The 13821-nt window shown below is 43.8% G+C and overlaps 1 protein-coding gene across 2 annotated transcripts in view; it reads right to left on the reverse strand.

Annotated features, from left to right (window-relative positions):
* Nucleotides 1-13821, reverse strand: part of LOC115470394 (core histone macro-H2A.2) — a 184442-nt gene that overhangs the window by 44121 nt on the left and 126500 nt on the right. For both annotated transcript variants that reach the window (XM_030203527.1, XM_030203526.1), the window contains exon 7: nt 8526-8615. In XM_030203527.1, coding sequence (XP_030059387.1) covers nt 8526-8615 — 90 coding nt within the window. The remainder of the gene's footprint in view (nt 1-8525; nt 8616-13821) is intronic.

The raw sequence follows: 13821 nt of genomic DNA on the forward strand, positions 1-13821 counted from the left end.
CCACACACACACAAAAAAATGATTAAAAAACATTATTTTTACCAGCCTCAGATCCATTACAGAAGTATACAGGTCCCTGGAGTAGTCTAGTGGTGGGTGCAGCAACAGATAGACCCAGGCCCATATCTTCTCCTACCTGTTACACTTGTGTTGGAAACTATGACCCCTCCAAAACTCACTTTACCCACATATAGGTACCCCCTTCACCTATAAGGGCTACTGTAGTGATGTACAGTTAGGGGTAGTGGGTTTTGGGAGGCCCAACAGACAAGATAAGAGAGAAATGGTGAGATGTGTACCTGGGAGCATTTATTTGAATTCTACTAGGGTGCCTCATTGCTCTCCTGGGATGTCTAGAGGACTAGTCCAGTATAAAATGCTGGCCCCTCCTGAACGGCTTGATTTTCTACGCTTTTCATTTGCAGCTTTTTTTTTTTTTTTTTAATTGTCAAACAAAAAAAAAAGCACACAAATCACAAAACCTTGTTCGAAATGGAGTTAGATTTCTTCTGTTTTCAAAAATGACCTTCTTTCCTATTCAGATTCTGGATGTTTTGTGCAAAATGTCCAAAGTCAGACTTAGATGTCATATCAAAATTCCCCTCCACGTAACTTTAAAGTCCAAGTGCTTTGAAAATATGCCTCCATTGGTCATTATTTTCTGTAAGCAAGTGGATACTTGTGAATAATTTTGAAAATGTAATAAATATAAAATAAAATAAACTCAAATTTAGGACCATAAAATGTGGGTGGCAACAGGGGTAGATTTAGGACAGGCAAAAAAGTTAGGAGCTTAGCACTGATTTTCAGTACTAGGCTCATAAATATAGGCAAATGAATAGCTGTCAGGTTTTACAGGCAGGAACTAGGTTCGTGAGCCCTTGGACCACTGCCGAGGAGCGGCAGTGGCAGGCAAAACCATCCCACACCAGGAACAAGACAGAGGGACGGCTAGACTTCACCTGCACCTGGCCACCCTTCCCCAGGAGTTGAGCCCCTGGGTGCAGGTGGCCAGCAGGACTTGCCACACAGGGCCGGAACAGGATACCAGCAGGATATACACAGGGACTAGAATACACAGGGAGGCTAGGCAGAATACTAGACTAGGACTCTCAGACAGACAAGGGACCGAACTGAAAGCTGCAAGCAGCCACTGAAACAGGGAACAAACACTGATAGATAAGGAGACAGAACTGAAAGCTGCAAGCAGCCACTGAAACAAGAAACACAAGAACTAGACAAAGACATACAAACAAGAAACAAGACTGGGAAACAAGCAATACAGAAAACACGCAATACAGAACATAAAGCTACAAAAAGACTAAACTAGAATCAGGCAAGAATTACAGACCAGGCAGAAGTGCACCAGCACCCCAACATACCAGGGCCTTAGGCGATGCAAAGGCAAACAGAAAGTTTCCAAATGGCTAATAAGCCCAGCAGCAGCTGAGATTCAGCTGCAGCAATCACAAGGCAACTATGGGTGCTGTGCAGGCTCAAACAAGCCAAGCAAGTCTGGCAGGCCGCAAGATCCGGACTGGACTAGGCTGAAGTCTGGAACGGGAAACAGCACACAGACAATCCAATGCAGCCACCAAGGCTGGCCACCAGAGGGCAAGAGGAACACAAACCAAAACACAGGCAGAAAGCATACTGAAGCACAGAGAAGCTTAACACATACAGGTGTAGTAGAGTGGAGAAATCAGAGCCATGCTGGAAGCAGCCAGCACACAGAGACAGAACTAACTCAGGAAGAACAGATAGAAGCCAGCTCAGAAGCTGACCGCTGGAAATAAGGTGAGTCTGAGAGGGGTCACGACCACAGACGTGACAATAGCAGGCCTAAATTTATAAGCATAACTTTTAAGCTCCCAAGGGGTCCTTTTACAAATGAACGCTAGTGTATTTTGTGTACAATAAAAATAAGCGTGCACAAACGCTACTATGGGCAACTCTAGTGTTTAGCTCACGCTAATCATTAGCATTCACTAAAAACGCTTACACGCCTTTGTAAAAGACCTCCTAAACTAAGTTGAATTCTCAGCTGAAAAACTATGCTTCTAAATCTGGTGAAAATAGGGCACATATTTAGGGGGGCTAAACTCAGAAGCATAAATTTAAGAGTTTAGCATTTTCTGAAGACTGGGCCCTAAAAGATTAAGGGGGGTCCTTTACTAAGGTGTGCTAGCATTTTTACCTTCCTTTAATGCTGAGATGCCCATAGGAATATAATGGGCATCTCAGTGTTTAGCGCCAGCTGATTTTTAACACTGGTGCACCTTAGTAAAGAACCCCCTAATAGCGTAATTGCCAGGACTATCAAGGCTAAACCTGGATTCGTGAGCCCTTGGACCACTGCCGAAGAGCGGCAGGCAAAACCCCCAACCAGCACTGGGCTAGCACACCAGCAAGGCAGGGACTGCAGACGCAGATAAGCAAGCCGGAACATACGGACTGGAACACACTGGACTGGAACTAGGCTGCACCTACACTTGACTGCCGTTCCCCAGGGGTTGAGCCCCTGGGTGCAGGCAGCCAGCAGGACTTAGAGGAAAGCTGGTACTGGAGCAAGCAGGCTTGAACACCAAGAAACTCACACTAGAAAAGATTCTTAAACAAGCTTGGCCAAAACAGGGTTCAGGATAGGAATCAGGATTCAGGATTTCCAAACTGGCTTGGCTGGAAGGAAACTGAAAGCAAGCAGGGCAAACACAAGCAGGAGGGGAACTGAAGCTGAAGACAACCAGCCACAAACAGAGGAAGAACGGATACTATACAGGGTAAATGACTTTTTTTTTAATTTTCTTTTTATTAATTTACAATATTTATATTCAAGTACAACCTCTTGAAAAGAAAGTGATAAAATTAGGGAAAATCTTTACATATTTCTTAAGGTATAACTAACATTACCAATTTTATCACTCAAGTCCACAAATGGGATTCCAAGATTTAAAAAAAAAGAGATCAAAAGACAAATTTAAATAAAAGAAAATAGCTTTCACGAAGGGGTTGGTGATTCAATATTTATGATACTCCAGTCGTCATCTTGGAAGCGATAAGTTTTGAAAGCTGAGGCGGATCCGTAAACACGTATTTGACATTATCAAACCTAATTATACACTTGCAGGGGTATCTCAAAAAAAAGGTACCTCCTGCTTGAGTTACAGCTGTTTTCATTGTGAGAAATTGTTTCCTATTCTTTTGTCTCTCTCTTGAGAAATCCGGGAATAAGGAAATTCGAAGACCAAGAAATGGTTTCTCCCTATGCTTGAAAAACATCTGGAACAACCATACTTTATCAGGAACTAGGACCACGGTTGCAACAAGAGTTGCCGCCGTGGCCTGAGTATCCGATGTCTCAAGAAGAGCTGTTACATTCAAACTCTGTTGTAAAGGCAATTTTTGAGAAAGATAGAAAACCTTTGAAAAAGGTGGTAAATTAATTTCTGGTATGCAAAGATTTTCAAGCAAATATCTTCTTAACATGTCCCCAGGCTTTATCATAGGTACATAAGGGAAGTTTACAAAGCGCAAATTTTGATTCCTGGTATAATTCTCAAAGTTCTCAGTCTTAATTCTTAGGCTAGATACATCTTTAACAATAGCCAGTTGTATATTCTCTAGCTTTTGTATTTTTTGTTCCATTGTATCTAGTCTCGAAGAATTTTTTTCTACCTCAGTTCCTTGTTTTTCAATCCTCTGTTCCATATCATTTATTTGCTGAGTTTGTGTAGTTGCAGAAGCAAGAAACATTTGTCCCAACTGGGACATAAGATCCCACAGTGAGTCTAACGTTACCTCTTTCGGTTTGGTAGTCAAACCAACAGGAAAAATAAAATCCTTGTTCAGTTTTCTTCTCCCCCGTCGCTTCCATTCCTCGCAAAGTATCTCCAGGCAAACGAGTTTCTTCAAGAGGCTTTAGCCTCTTGTCTCCCACTGCTCCAAGCTGTTCTTGGGTCCCCAGCGATTCCAACGTCAAAGAACCCCTTCGGGAAGACGCCGTCGCCCCCAGGAGCGGGGAACTCGTTGCTACTGGTTGCAGGGGCGGAGTTCTCTCCTCAGGACTCAATGTTGTTTCAAGCCCAAAAGACGCCGAAGGCTCCTCACCATCGCCAGCGTCTAAGTGATCACTTCCACCAGCTCTCTGCGGCAAAAGGAACCGATACCCTTGGTAAAACCATGTTGTCTTGGATCTTGCAACTTATTGGCTTCCAGGAAATTCACTATCCTTTCCTTCAGCATCGCTTCCATTACTTTTATCTAGATTGTAAGCTCTTTGAGCAGGGACTGTCTTTTTGTGTATGGTGTACAGCGCTGCGTATGCCTTGTAGCGCTATAGAAATGATAAGTAGTAGTACTTTTCCAATAACCAAAGTGAGGCTTACCAGCCTGTAGTTTCCAGCTTCTTCCTTATCACCACTTTTGTGAAGAAGGACCACATCCGCTGTTCTCCAATCCCACGGAACCTACTAACATATGTTTAAGAGGACCCGCCAAAACCTCTCTGAGCTCCCTCAATATTCTGGGGTGGATCCTGTCTGGTCCCATGGCTTTGTCCACCTTTAGATTTTCAAGTTGTTCATACACACTCACTTTCGTGAACGGTGCTATATCCGCTCCATTCTCATATGTACTTTTGTCAATCAATTGTGGTCCTTCTCCAGGATTTTCTTCAGTGAAAACAGAACAAAAGTATTTGTTTAGCAAATTTGCTTTTCTTTCATCATTATCCACATAATGGTTCACAGCATCTTTCAGTCTCACAATTCCATTTTTAGTCTTCCTCCTTTCACTAATACACCTGAAGAAATTTTTGTCGCCCCTCTTTACATTTCTAGCCATTTGTTCTTCCGCTTTCGTCAGACGTATCTCTCTCTTGGCTTGTTTCAGTTTCATCCGGTATTCCTCTCCCTGTTCCTCTTCTTGAGTTTTTCTGTATTTCATGAACACCAATTCTTTAGCCTTTATTTTCTCTGCCACTTGCTTGGAGAACCATATCGGTTTCCTTTTTCTCTTGCTTTTATTTACTCTCTTTACATAAAGGTTTGTGACCATATTTATAGCTTCTTTCAACCTGGACCACTGCCCTTCCACTTCTCATATGTTCCCCCAGCCCATCAGCTCCATTTTACTAAAGTCAGCAGAATTTTGAGTGGCTGCCCCCAACTTCAGCTGTTACATCAAACCAAACTGTTTGAAGGTCACTGCTGCCCAGGTGGGCACCCACTCGGACATTTGACACACTATCCCCATTTGTGAGCACCAGATCAGCGTCGCTCCCTCTCTCGTGGGTTCCATCACCATTTGTTTTTGTTTTTTTTTTTTGCAAATATTTTATTGATAATATAGGAAATTACAAACATAACGAAATAACATCAGATATCATCAACCAATATCTATTTTATGGTCCCACTCCCCCCCTCCCTCCCTCAGTCAGTGGCGTTGATTCCGGCTCTTGAGATTGTTCATATATTGACCAGATGTTCGTGAATATTCTCGTGGTGCCTTTCCTCTTGGCAGTCAATTTCGACATCTGGTATAGAAAGTCTACTTTGCGAGTTATCAGTAGCAATGCTGGTGTTTCTGCTTGTTTCCAGGCTCGAGCTAAGGCTATCTTGGCCGCTACAAAATATTGAGTAGCCAATCTATGTTGTCCACTGGGAAATGAGCGGGGCCGGAAATGGAGGAGGCAGTGTTCTGCCTTCTTTGGGTATGGTTGAGGCAGCACTGTACTTACCAACTTCACTACTGCCTCCCAGAACAGAACTTTCGGACATGTCCACCAAATATGGTAGAACGTACCCTGGAGACCACATCCCCGCCAACATTGTCCCGAGGTTCCCGGATATATCTTTTGCAATTTATCTGGGGTATAATATCACCAGTACAATAACTTATGCCCGTTTTCATTGATAGATTGTGCTGGGGATGCTTTGAGTAAATATTTATAATTGCTCATCCATGTTGTTCTAGGGTGCGCACATTGCAACACCCTCTCCCACTTCTTATGATAAGTAGTTTGAGGGTCTGTTCTACCCAATAATGCAAGATATATCCGGGATATACTACCTCTACCCCCTCCCCTGCGCATTGCTAGTTCGAGGGTTGTCTCTTCTAAATCTAGTTCGTCTTGCGCTCGTCTTTTAATAAAATTATGTAAACAGCAATAATAAACAAGATCTTTCTCCGTTAATCCATATTCTTCCTGAAGTTCCTGAAAACTAATCATGTTTCCCTCTGACCATACTTGCCCTAGTGTGTATAAGCCTGCTTTTGCCCAGCTGCCAAATATCTTTTCCGATCTCCCCAGTGGGAAACCCTCCGCCCACCTTATTGCTGTTCTTCGATAATATTTCCTTTCCGGGAACATATGTCTTCTAATTTGTAGCCATGTTTGGAGAGGGTGTTTTAAACTAATAGGTAGTCCCTGAATTATAGATGTCAGTTCTCTCCCTGATATCCACAATATATCCTCTATCGTGTACCTACCTATCCATGCTCTCTCCCAGTGCATCCATTTCTTTATTGCCCCTGGAGCCCACTCAGCTAATATTCTTAATTGTGCTGCTTGGTAATATAGGTAGAAATTGGGTGCTCCCATACCCCCTCGGTCTAGTGTTGCCATCACCATTTGTATGCGTAGAGCACTTTGAAAAGCATCCACGATCTTTCTACTTCTTTCCGATTCCACAGATGGAACTTTCCAATCCACATCTGGCAGATTGAAATCTCCCAGCAACAGCACCTCTCTTTTCTTTCCCAGCTTATGTATATCTGTCACCAGATCTTTATCTAGTTCCTCCGATTGTGTCGGAGGTCTGTAGACAACACCCATGTGGGCACAGGTTCCATCATCTCTTTTTAAGGTGATCGATATCGCTTCTTCCTTTCACCAGGCCCCTCTCATTTCAGTCGCTGTGATATCATTTCTCACATACAGAGCTACTGCTCCACCTTTATGACCATCTCTATTCTTCCTAAATAGATGATAGACTGGTATGTTTGCATCCCATTCATGGGAATCATTGAACCATGTCTCCATGATGAAGGGGTGTATTATTTTCCATGGCATATTAATTCTCTTTTGTGTTGTTCGTCGGGACTCTTGCCGTCCTATTTTTGACGTAGTGTGTTACTCCGCTCGTTGCGTCACATTTGGCAGTATTTGGTCCTGCATCTTGAGTGCCAGCCTCAGATCTCAGATCAGCTCCCAACTAAAGATAATCTGCAGTTTTTGCCGGGGCAAGAGAATGATAGCTTTACTCGTTGGGCAATGAAGGGAGTGTTTTTGCTACAGTATGTTTTAGATACTGATGGTAGGATGTTTTCTTGGGCTGCTCTGCAGGCGAGGGGGGTTGCAGAGCCTACAGATTTGTTGGCCTATCACCAACTACGTCATTATATATGTGCCTAGGATTTGACCGTCCTCTCTTCTTCTCTGGGGGGGGGGGGGCGCATCTGCAGATGTTTTTTGATAAATTTCGAGATGGGGGTTTATCGGTTTCTGGTTTATATAAAGCTTTGCAGCTGGTCTCCCAGACTCGGAATTATGACAGACTTGTGGCTAGGTGGAGTCAGGAATTAGGGCTGCCGGTTACTTCTCTAGACCCTTTTAAGCTCACTAAGCGTATCCCAGAGATCTTGGTGAGTGCTGAGCTGAGGGAATGTCAGTTTCAGACATTACACAGGACCTATTTTACACAAGAACGAATGTTTAAGGCAGGGGCAGTGGAGACCCTGATCTGTCAGAAATGTCAGCAGGGTAATAATTCTTTCTTTCATGCTTTTTGCGGTTGTTGGAAGGTAAAGATCTTCTGGAGAGCTGTTGTAAATTATCTGGGGAGGTTATTAGGATGCGAGTTGTCATTATCTCCAGCAGCTCTGTTACTGGATAAATATTAAGCTTTTTCCATCTGCAATCGTTCACACATATTGTTTCTCCATAAAGCTAGGGTCCTGGGTAAACAAGTTATTCTTGGGGTTTGGGTTGGGAAGGAAGCCCACTCTTACTGGGCATGGAGAAATCGAATGCACACACTGATGCTTTTGGAAAAGCAGCATGCCAGGTGTGCCCCTAAGCGCTTAAAAATATTTTTTGAAGTATGGGAGGTGTACATTGGACCCCTTCCGCATAGGACCAGGAGCCTGATTCTAAATCCCAATTAGCCGAGTACTTTCTTGTAGGGAAACGCGAGACACCCCATTGACATAAAGTAATAAAATTTATTAATTTACTGAGTGGAAACTTCAGGCCGCGCAAGCCCAGGATATACTGGACCCCTCCTTTTTTGTGTGTGTGTGTGTGTGTAGGAGGGTATTGGGGTTTGGGTTACGGAGATGTTATATGACAAATATGATGACGGATTCTTTTCCTTACCAAAGTTCCAGTATATTTCTTATTGGTTGAGTGTTGCTTTCTACTACGATATCATGATTATGTGGTTGTATTTAAAGTTGTCATCAATAAAAATATTTGAACCATAAAAAATCTCAGCTCTATCAGAAAAAATTAAAATTGTCCTTACCACCAGCAACTTCCAGGGGCCCATGGGATTTGCGGAGCTCCTTAACTGCCTCCAGGAACTCCTTGCCTCCAGCTTTCTCTAAAGCATTGCCTGCAAGAACATGGATCAGAATTTAATGTAATTTAATCTGAGCTTTCTATTCTGCCTGGCTCTGAACGAGTTAACAGCAGATCGAACCTATCAAAAGGAACGAGTACAAAGTAGCAAAATAAAAAACAACCAATAAGTTGATACAAAATGAAACATCCCATAAAAACAAGGTGAATATAATCTTAATACTGTAAGTAAACATAATGGGCCCAATATTCAAAGCAATTTAAGCAGCCAGGAGAGGATTTTGCCCGCTTAAATCCCTTGGGGTCACCTAACCCCTGATATTCAGCGACACTAAACCAGTCAATACTGCTGAATATCACCTCTGACTGCTGCCAAAAAAAAGGGCAGGCCAGGTGCAGTACATGGGGTGACATTAGGGAGGAGCCCAGGATTATAAAGGTGCTGACAATATTCAATGAAGGTACCAGTATTGTTAAGTGGCACTGAATACTGGCTGGCACCTGCATAATTTCAGAAGTCTATTTTAGTGCTGTGATGCCCCTCAGAAAGCTCCCCACCTTCCTTTCCTCTCTCCCCCCAGCCCGTGCCATCTTTTAGCCACCCACTCCCCATAACGTCGACCTGTCCCTTTGCGGTCTAGATAGGCCCCCCTGGTAGTGGCATCACTAGGCAAGAATATTTTTTGGGGGGGGAGGGGGGGGGGCACAGGGGAGGCAACCCATGTACGGAGGGAGGCAAATCAGTGACATTTCTGCACATCACACTCCTCCCCTCCCCCCTTTAAATCAGCTATAAAAAGATACTGTAAGTCCCAAAGTCCTTAGAAAATGCTTTATCCAATTTCAGCCCCACAGAGAACAAGTATTATTTCATAGCACCATTCAATTAATTCTTCCATATGGGAATGAAGTCCAGAGATTATACAGCAGTGGTTCTCAACCCAGACTGGTTTTCAGGATATTCACACTGAATATGCACGTGACTGACTTTTATAACAAGGGGGCAATGTATGCAAATCTATCTCATGCATATTCACTAAAATATACTGTCTCTTTGTATCAGGTGTTCAGCGCTGCGTGTGTCTGGTAGCGCTATACAAATGCTAATAATAATAATAAAATCTGACTAGATGGATGTGCCTTGAGAACTGGGCTGAGAAGCACTGCTATAGAGGATGGGACAGAAACTCAGTATAAACCATGCTTGTGCTACCTTGTTCTATCGGAGGCCACATTTTATACTTTATAACATTTGGAAGGCCAAAACACACACCAAGGCCGCCGAAGGGGGGGGAGAGTAAAAATGGCAGCGTGAAGCTTTACAGCGGGTGGCTGTGCTCCTCTTGTTGTTTTAATTTTTCCTTTCTACAAACTTATGCCACATACTAAGAGGAAGGGGATAGTAAAAGTGGCTCCCCCAGCTGTTAGAACTTCCTCCCTGGTCCAGCAATTGATAACTTGCTACGCTGCAAAAACCACCATCAATGTTAATGGACAAGAGGTCCCATCATTGGCCTAGGACAAAGGAGAGCCCTTAGACTTTGGGATAGATGTTACCTTGTCCCCTCCAGTGCTCAAATCACCGCCATGCCCGACGGATCCTCAGGCAGTAGTGGGAGCTTCCTCCAAGGAAGTCACGCAGCAGGAGGCCTCAGTCTGGGGAAAGATTGCCAATTGAATTGTTGGAGTCGAGAACAACAGTGGTGGATTGCTGGAAGCAGCGGCTACAGTGGTAAATCCTGTGGCGGTGTTTTTTGAGAGCACTTGGGTTGCTCTCAATAAGTTAAACGCCTCAGTTGAGAAATCTATGAAGGAAATATCTAATCTTGGGAGTAAATCTGATGGATTATCACAAAACCTAGAGGGAACTAAAAAGGATTTCACAACTCAAATAACTACTAAAGAAGTTGTTACTGGGTTACAAAAGTTGACGCGTCAATAGTTAAGGCAGAAGGTGTGGACTCCGGGGGCATCTTTTTTCCCTGCATATCCTTGTAAATATCTGATAAAATATTTGGATATGAAATATGTTTATTTCCTTCCTGAGTAGATGAGAGCTTTCTTAGATTTAAAGAAGATCATGGCAGGGGCTATTTAGATTTGATTTGGGCAGGGAGTTAGATAGGTGGGGGTTTATTTCTTGTTAATGGCCTTTTCTATTGATATAGAAGCAGTCCATGCTGCTTTTGCAAGTGTTTAACTTGTATATTATTATGGATATTGTGAATTTAAAAAACAAACAAAAAACCAAAACTTACTAAGCAGGTGAATTATCCCAATATATTTATCTAAGTATTCACTGGAACTTACTCAGAGGTGTATTATTATTATTTATTACATTTGTACCCCGCACTTTCCCGCATATTGCAGGCTCAATGCGGCTTACATAGTTAATACAATTACAATAGCATAGTCTTAGAGGAGAATATTATAAGCAGTGAAAGTGAGGTTTTGAGAATGAGTAAGTTGAGTATGTAAAGGTAACAAAGGTAGGATAAGCAAAAGGTAAAGAGATTGGGAGGGGTGAGGAGAGGAAGGATACTGCTTAACATATTTGGATAAACCTTAGAACAGCTAACTGACCGATCAGTGTTATCCAGGTAACTGGTTAGCCAGCACTAAATGTCAACACTGACTACTTAAAAAAGTTAAACTGCATCCTGGGAATGTGCTGCTTTTTTAAAACTTTGAATACATTTTGTGTACAACAATTTGCCTTGACAAAATTTAGTTAGTGAGTAGGAGCGGGGTGGAGTTTTAAAACTCAAATGGCCCTATTTACTGATGTGCGCTAGCATTTTTAGCACATGCTAAAAATTAGAACATGCTAACACTAGAGACACCCATATATTCCTATAGGTGTCTCCAGCATTAGCATGCACTAAAACCACTAGCTCGCCTATAGTGCGGCTTAGTAAACAGGGCCCAAAGTTTGTTCTGGTGACTCCCTAAGGGGCCCTTTTACTAAGCCACAGTAGGCTCTACACTCATGCAGTGTGTGCCCAAATGATACTACCACCAGGCCAGCGCGCCCTCCTGGCGGAAATACAAAGCTACTTACCTGTAGCAGGTATTCTCTGAGGGCAGCAGGCTAATTATTCCCACATTTGGGGGTCGGCGATCCGCGCTGGCCCGGGACAGAAATTTCACATAGCAAAATGTTTGCTAGAGCCTTCTGAGCAAGCCGTGCGTCCGACTGCACATGCACCAAATGTATTCCTGCCCGCCACACTCCTCAGTTCAAGAGAGAGAAAGGAAACAACTCCAAAGGGAGGTGGGCGGGATTGTGAGAATAATCGGCCTGCTGTACTCGGAGATTACCTGCTACAGGTAAGTATCTTCGCTTTCTCCGAGGACAAGCAGGCTGTATTATACTCACAGTTGTGGTATCCCTAGCATCCAGGCTCACCCAAAACAACAAACGTTGGTCAACTGGACCTCGCAACGGCGAGGATATAACATAGATTAACTTGAAACTATATACAACTAACTGAGAATGCAGCCTGGAACAGAACAAAACGGGCCCTAGGGGGGTGGAGTTGGATTCTAAACCCAAAACAGATTCTGCAGCACTGACTGCCCAACCGGCTGTCGCGTCGGGTATCCTGCTGAAGGCAGATATGAATGTGTGGACTGATGACCACGTTGCAGCCTTGCAAATCTCTTTAATGCAGGCTGACTTTAAGTGAGCCACCAATGCAGCCATGGCTCTAACATTATGAGCCGTGACAGTAAAAGACCAATGCTCTTTTGCAGTCCAAAGTGTGCAAACTGCTTTCGCCAGGGTGGGCATGAGGACATGGAAAAAATGTTGGCAAGACAATCGACTGGTTCAGATGGAATTCCGACACCACCTTCGGCAGGAACTTAGGGTGCGTGCGGAGGACTACTCTGTTGTGATGAAATTTAGTATAAGGTGCATCCACTACTAAAGCCTGAAACTCACTGACCCTACAAGCTGAAATAACAGCCACCAAGAAAATGACCTTCCAGGTCAAGTACTTCAAATGGCAGGAATTCAGAGGCTCAAAAAGGGCTTTCATCAGCTGGGTGAGAATGACGTTGAGATCCCATGACACAGGAGGAGGTTTGACAGGGGGCTCTGACAAAAGCAAACCTCTCATAAAGCAAACAACTAAAAGCTGTTTCTGAACAGCTTACCTTCTACACGCTGATGATAAGCACTAATTGCACTAAGGTGAACCTTTATGGAGTTGGTCTTGAGACCAAACTCTGATAAGTGTAGAAGATATTCAAGCAGGGTCTGTGTAGGATAAGAAAGGGGATTTAGGGCCTTGCTGTCACACCAGACGGCAAACCTCCTCCATTTAAAAGAATAACATCTTTTAGTGGAATCTTTTCTGGAAGCATGACTCGGGAGACACCCTCCAAAAGACCTAAGGAAGCAAATTCTAGGCTCTCAACATTCAGGCTGTGAGAGCCAGAGACTGGAGGATGGGATGTAGAAGCAATCTCTCGTTCTGGTTGATGAGGTTCAGAAAACACTCCAATCTCCACGGTTCTTCGGAGGACAATTCCTGAAGAAGAGGGAACGAAATCTGACGCAGCCAGTAAGGTGCAATCAGAATCATGGTTCCACGGTCTTGCTTGAGTTTCAGCAAAGTCTTCCCCACCAGAGGTATGGGAGGGTACGCAACTACGCAAATAGAAGGCCCGCTCCTCAATGAAGGAGAAAGGCATCTGACGCTAGTCTGTTGTGGGCCTGAAGCCTGGACCAGAACTGAGGGACTTTGTGGTCGATTTGAATGAGGAAAAGATCCACCGAGGGGGTGCCCCACTCTTGGAAGACCTTGCGGGCTACGCCCATATTCAGTGACATAGTAACATAGTAGATGACGGCAGAAAAAGACCTGCACGGTCCATCCAGTCTGCCCAACAAGATAATTTCACGTGTGCTACTTTTTGTGTATACCTTACCTTGATTTGTATCTGCCATTGTCAGGGCACAGACTGTATAAGTCTGCCCAGCACTAGCCCCGCCTCCCACCTCCGGCTCTGCCTCCCAATCTCGGCTAAGCTTCTGGGGATCCCTTCCTTACGAGCAGAATTCCTTTATGTTTATCCCACGCATGTTTGAATTCCGTTACCGTTTTCATCTCCACCACCTCCCACGGGAGGGCATTCCAAGCATCCACCACTCTCTCCACGAAAAAATACTTCCTGACATTTTTCTTCAGTCTGTCCCCCTTCAATCTCATTTCATGTTCTCTAGTTCTACC

Source organism: Microcaecilia unicolor, chromosome 5 (assembly GCF_901765095.1).
Source record: "Microcaecilia unicolor chromosome 5, aMicUni1.1, whole genome shotgun sequence".
In the NCBI taxonomy this organism is placed as follows: domain Eukaryota; kingdom Metazoa; phylum Chordata; class Amphibia; order Gymnophiona; family Siphonopidae; genus Microcaecilia; species Microcaecilia unicolor.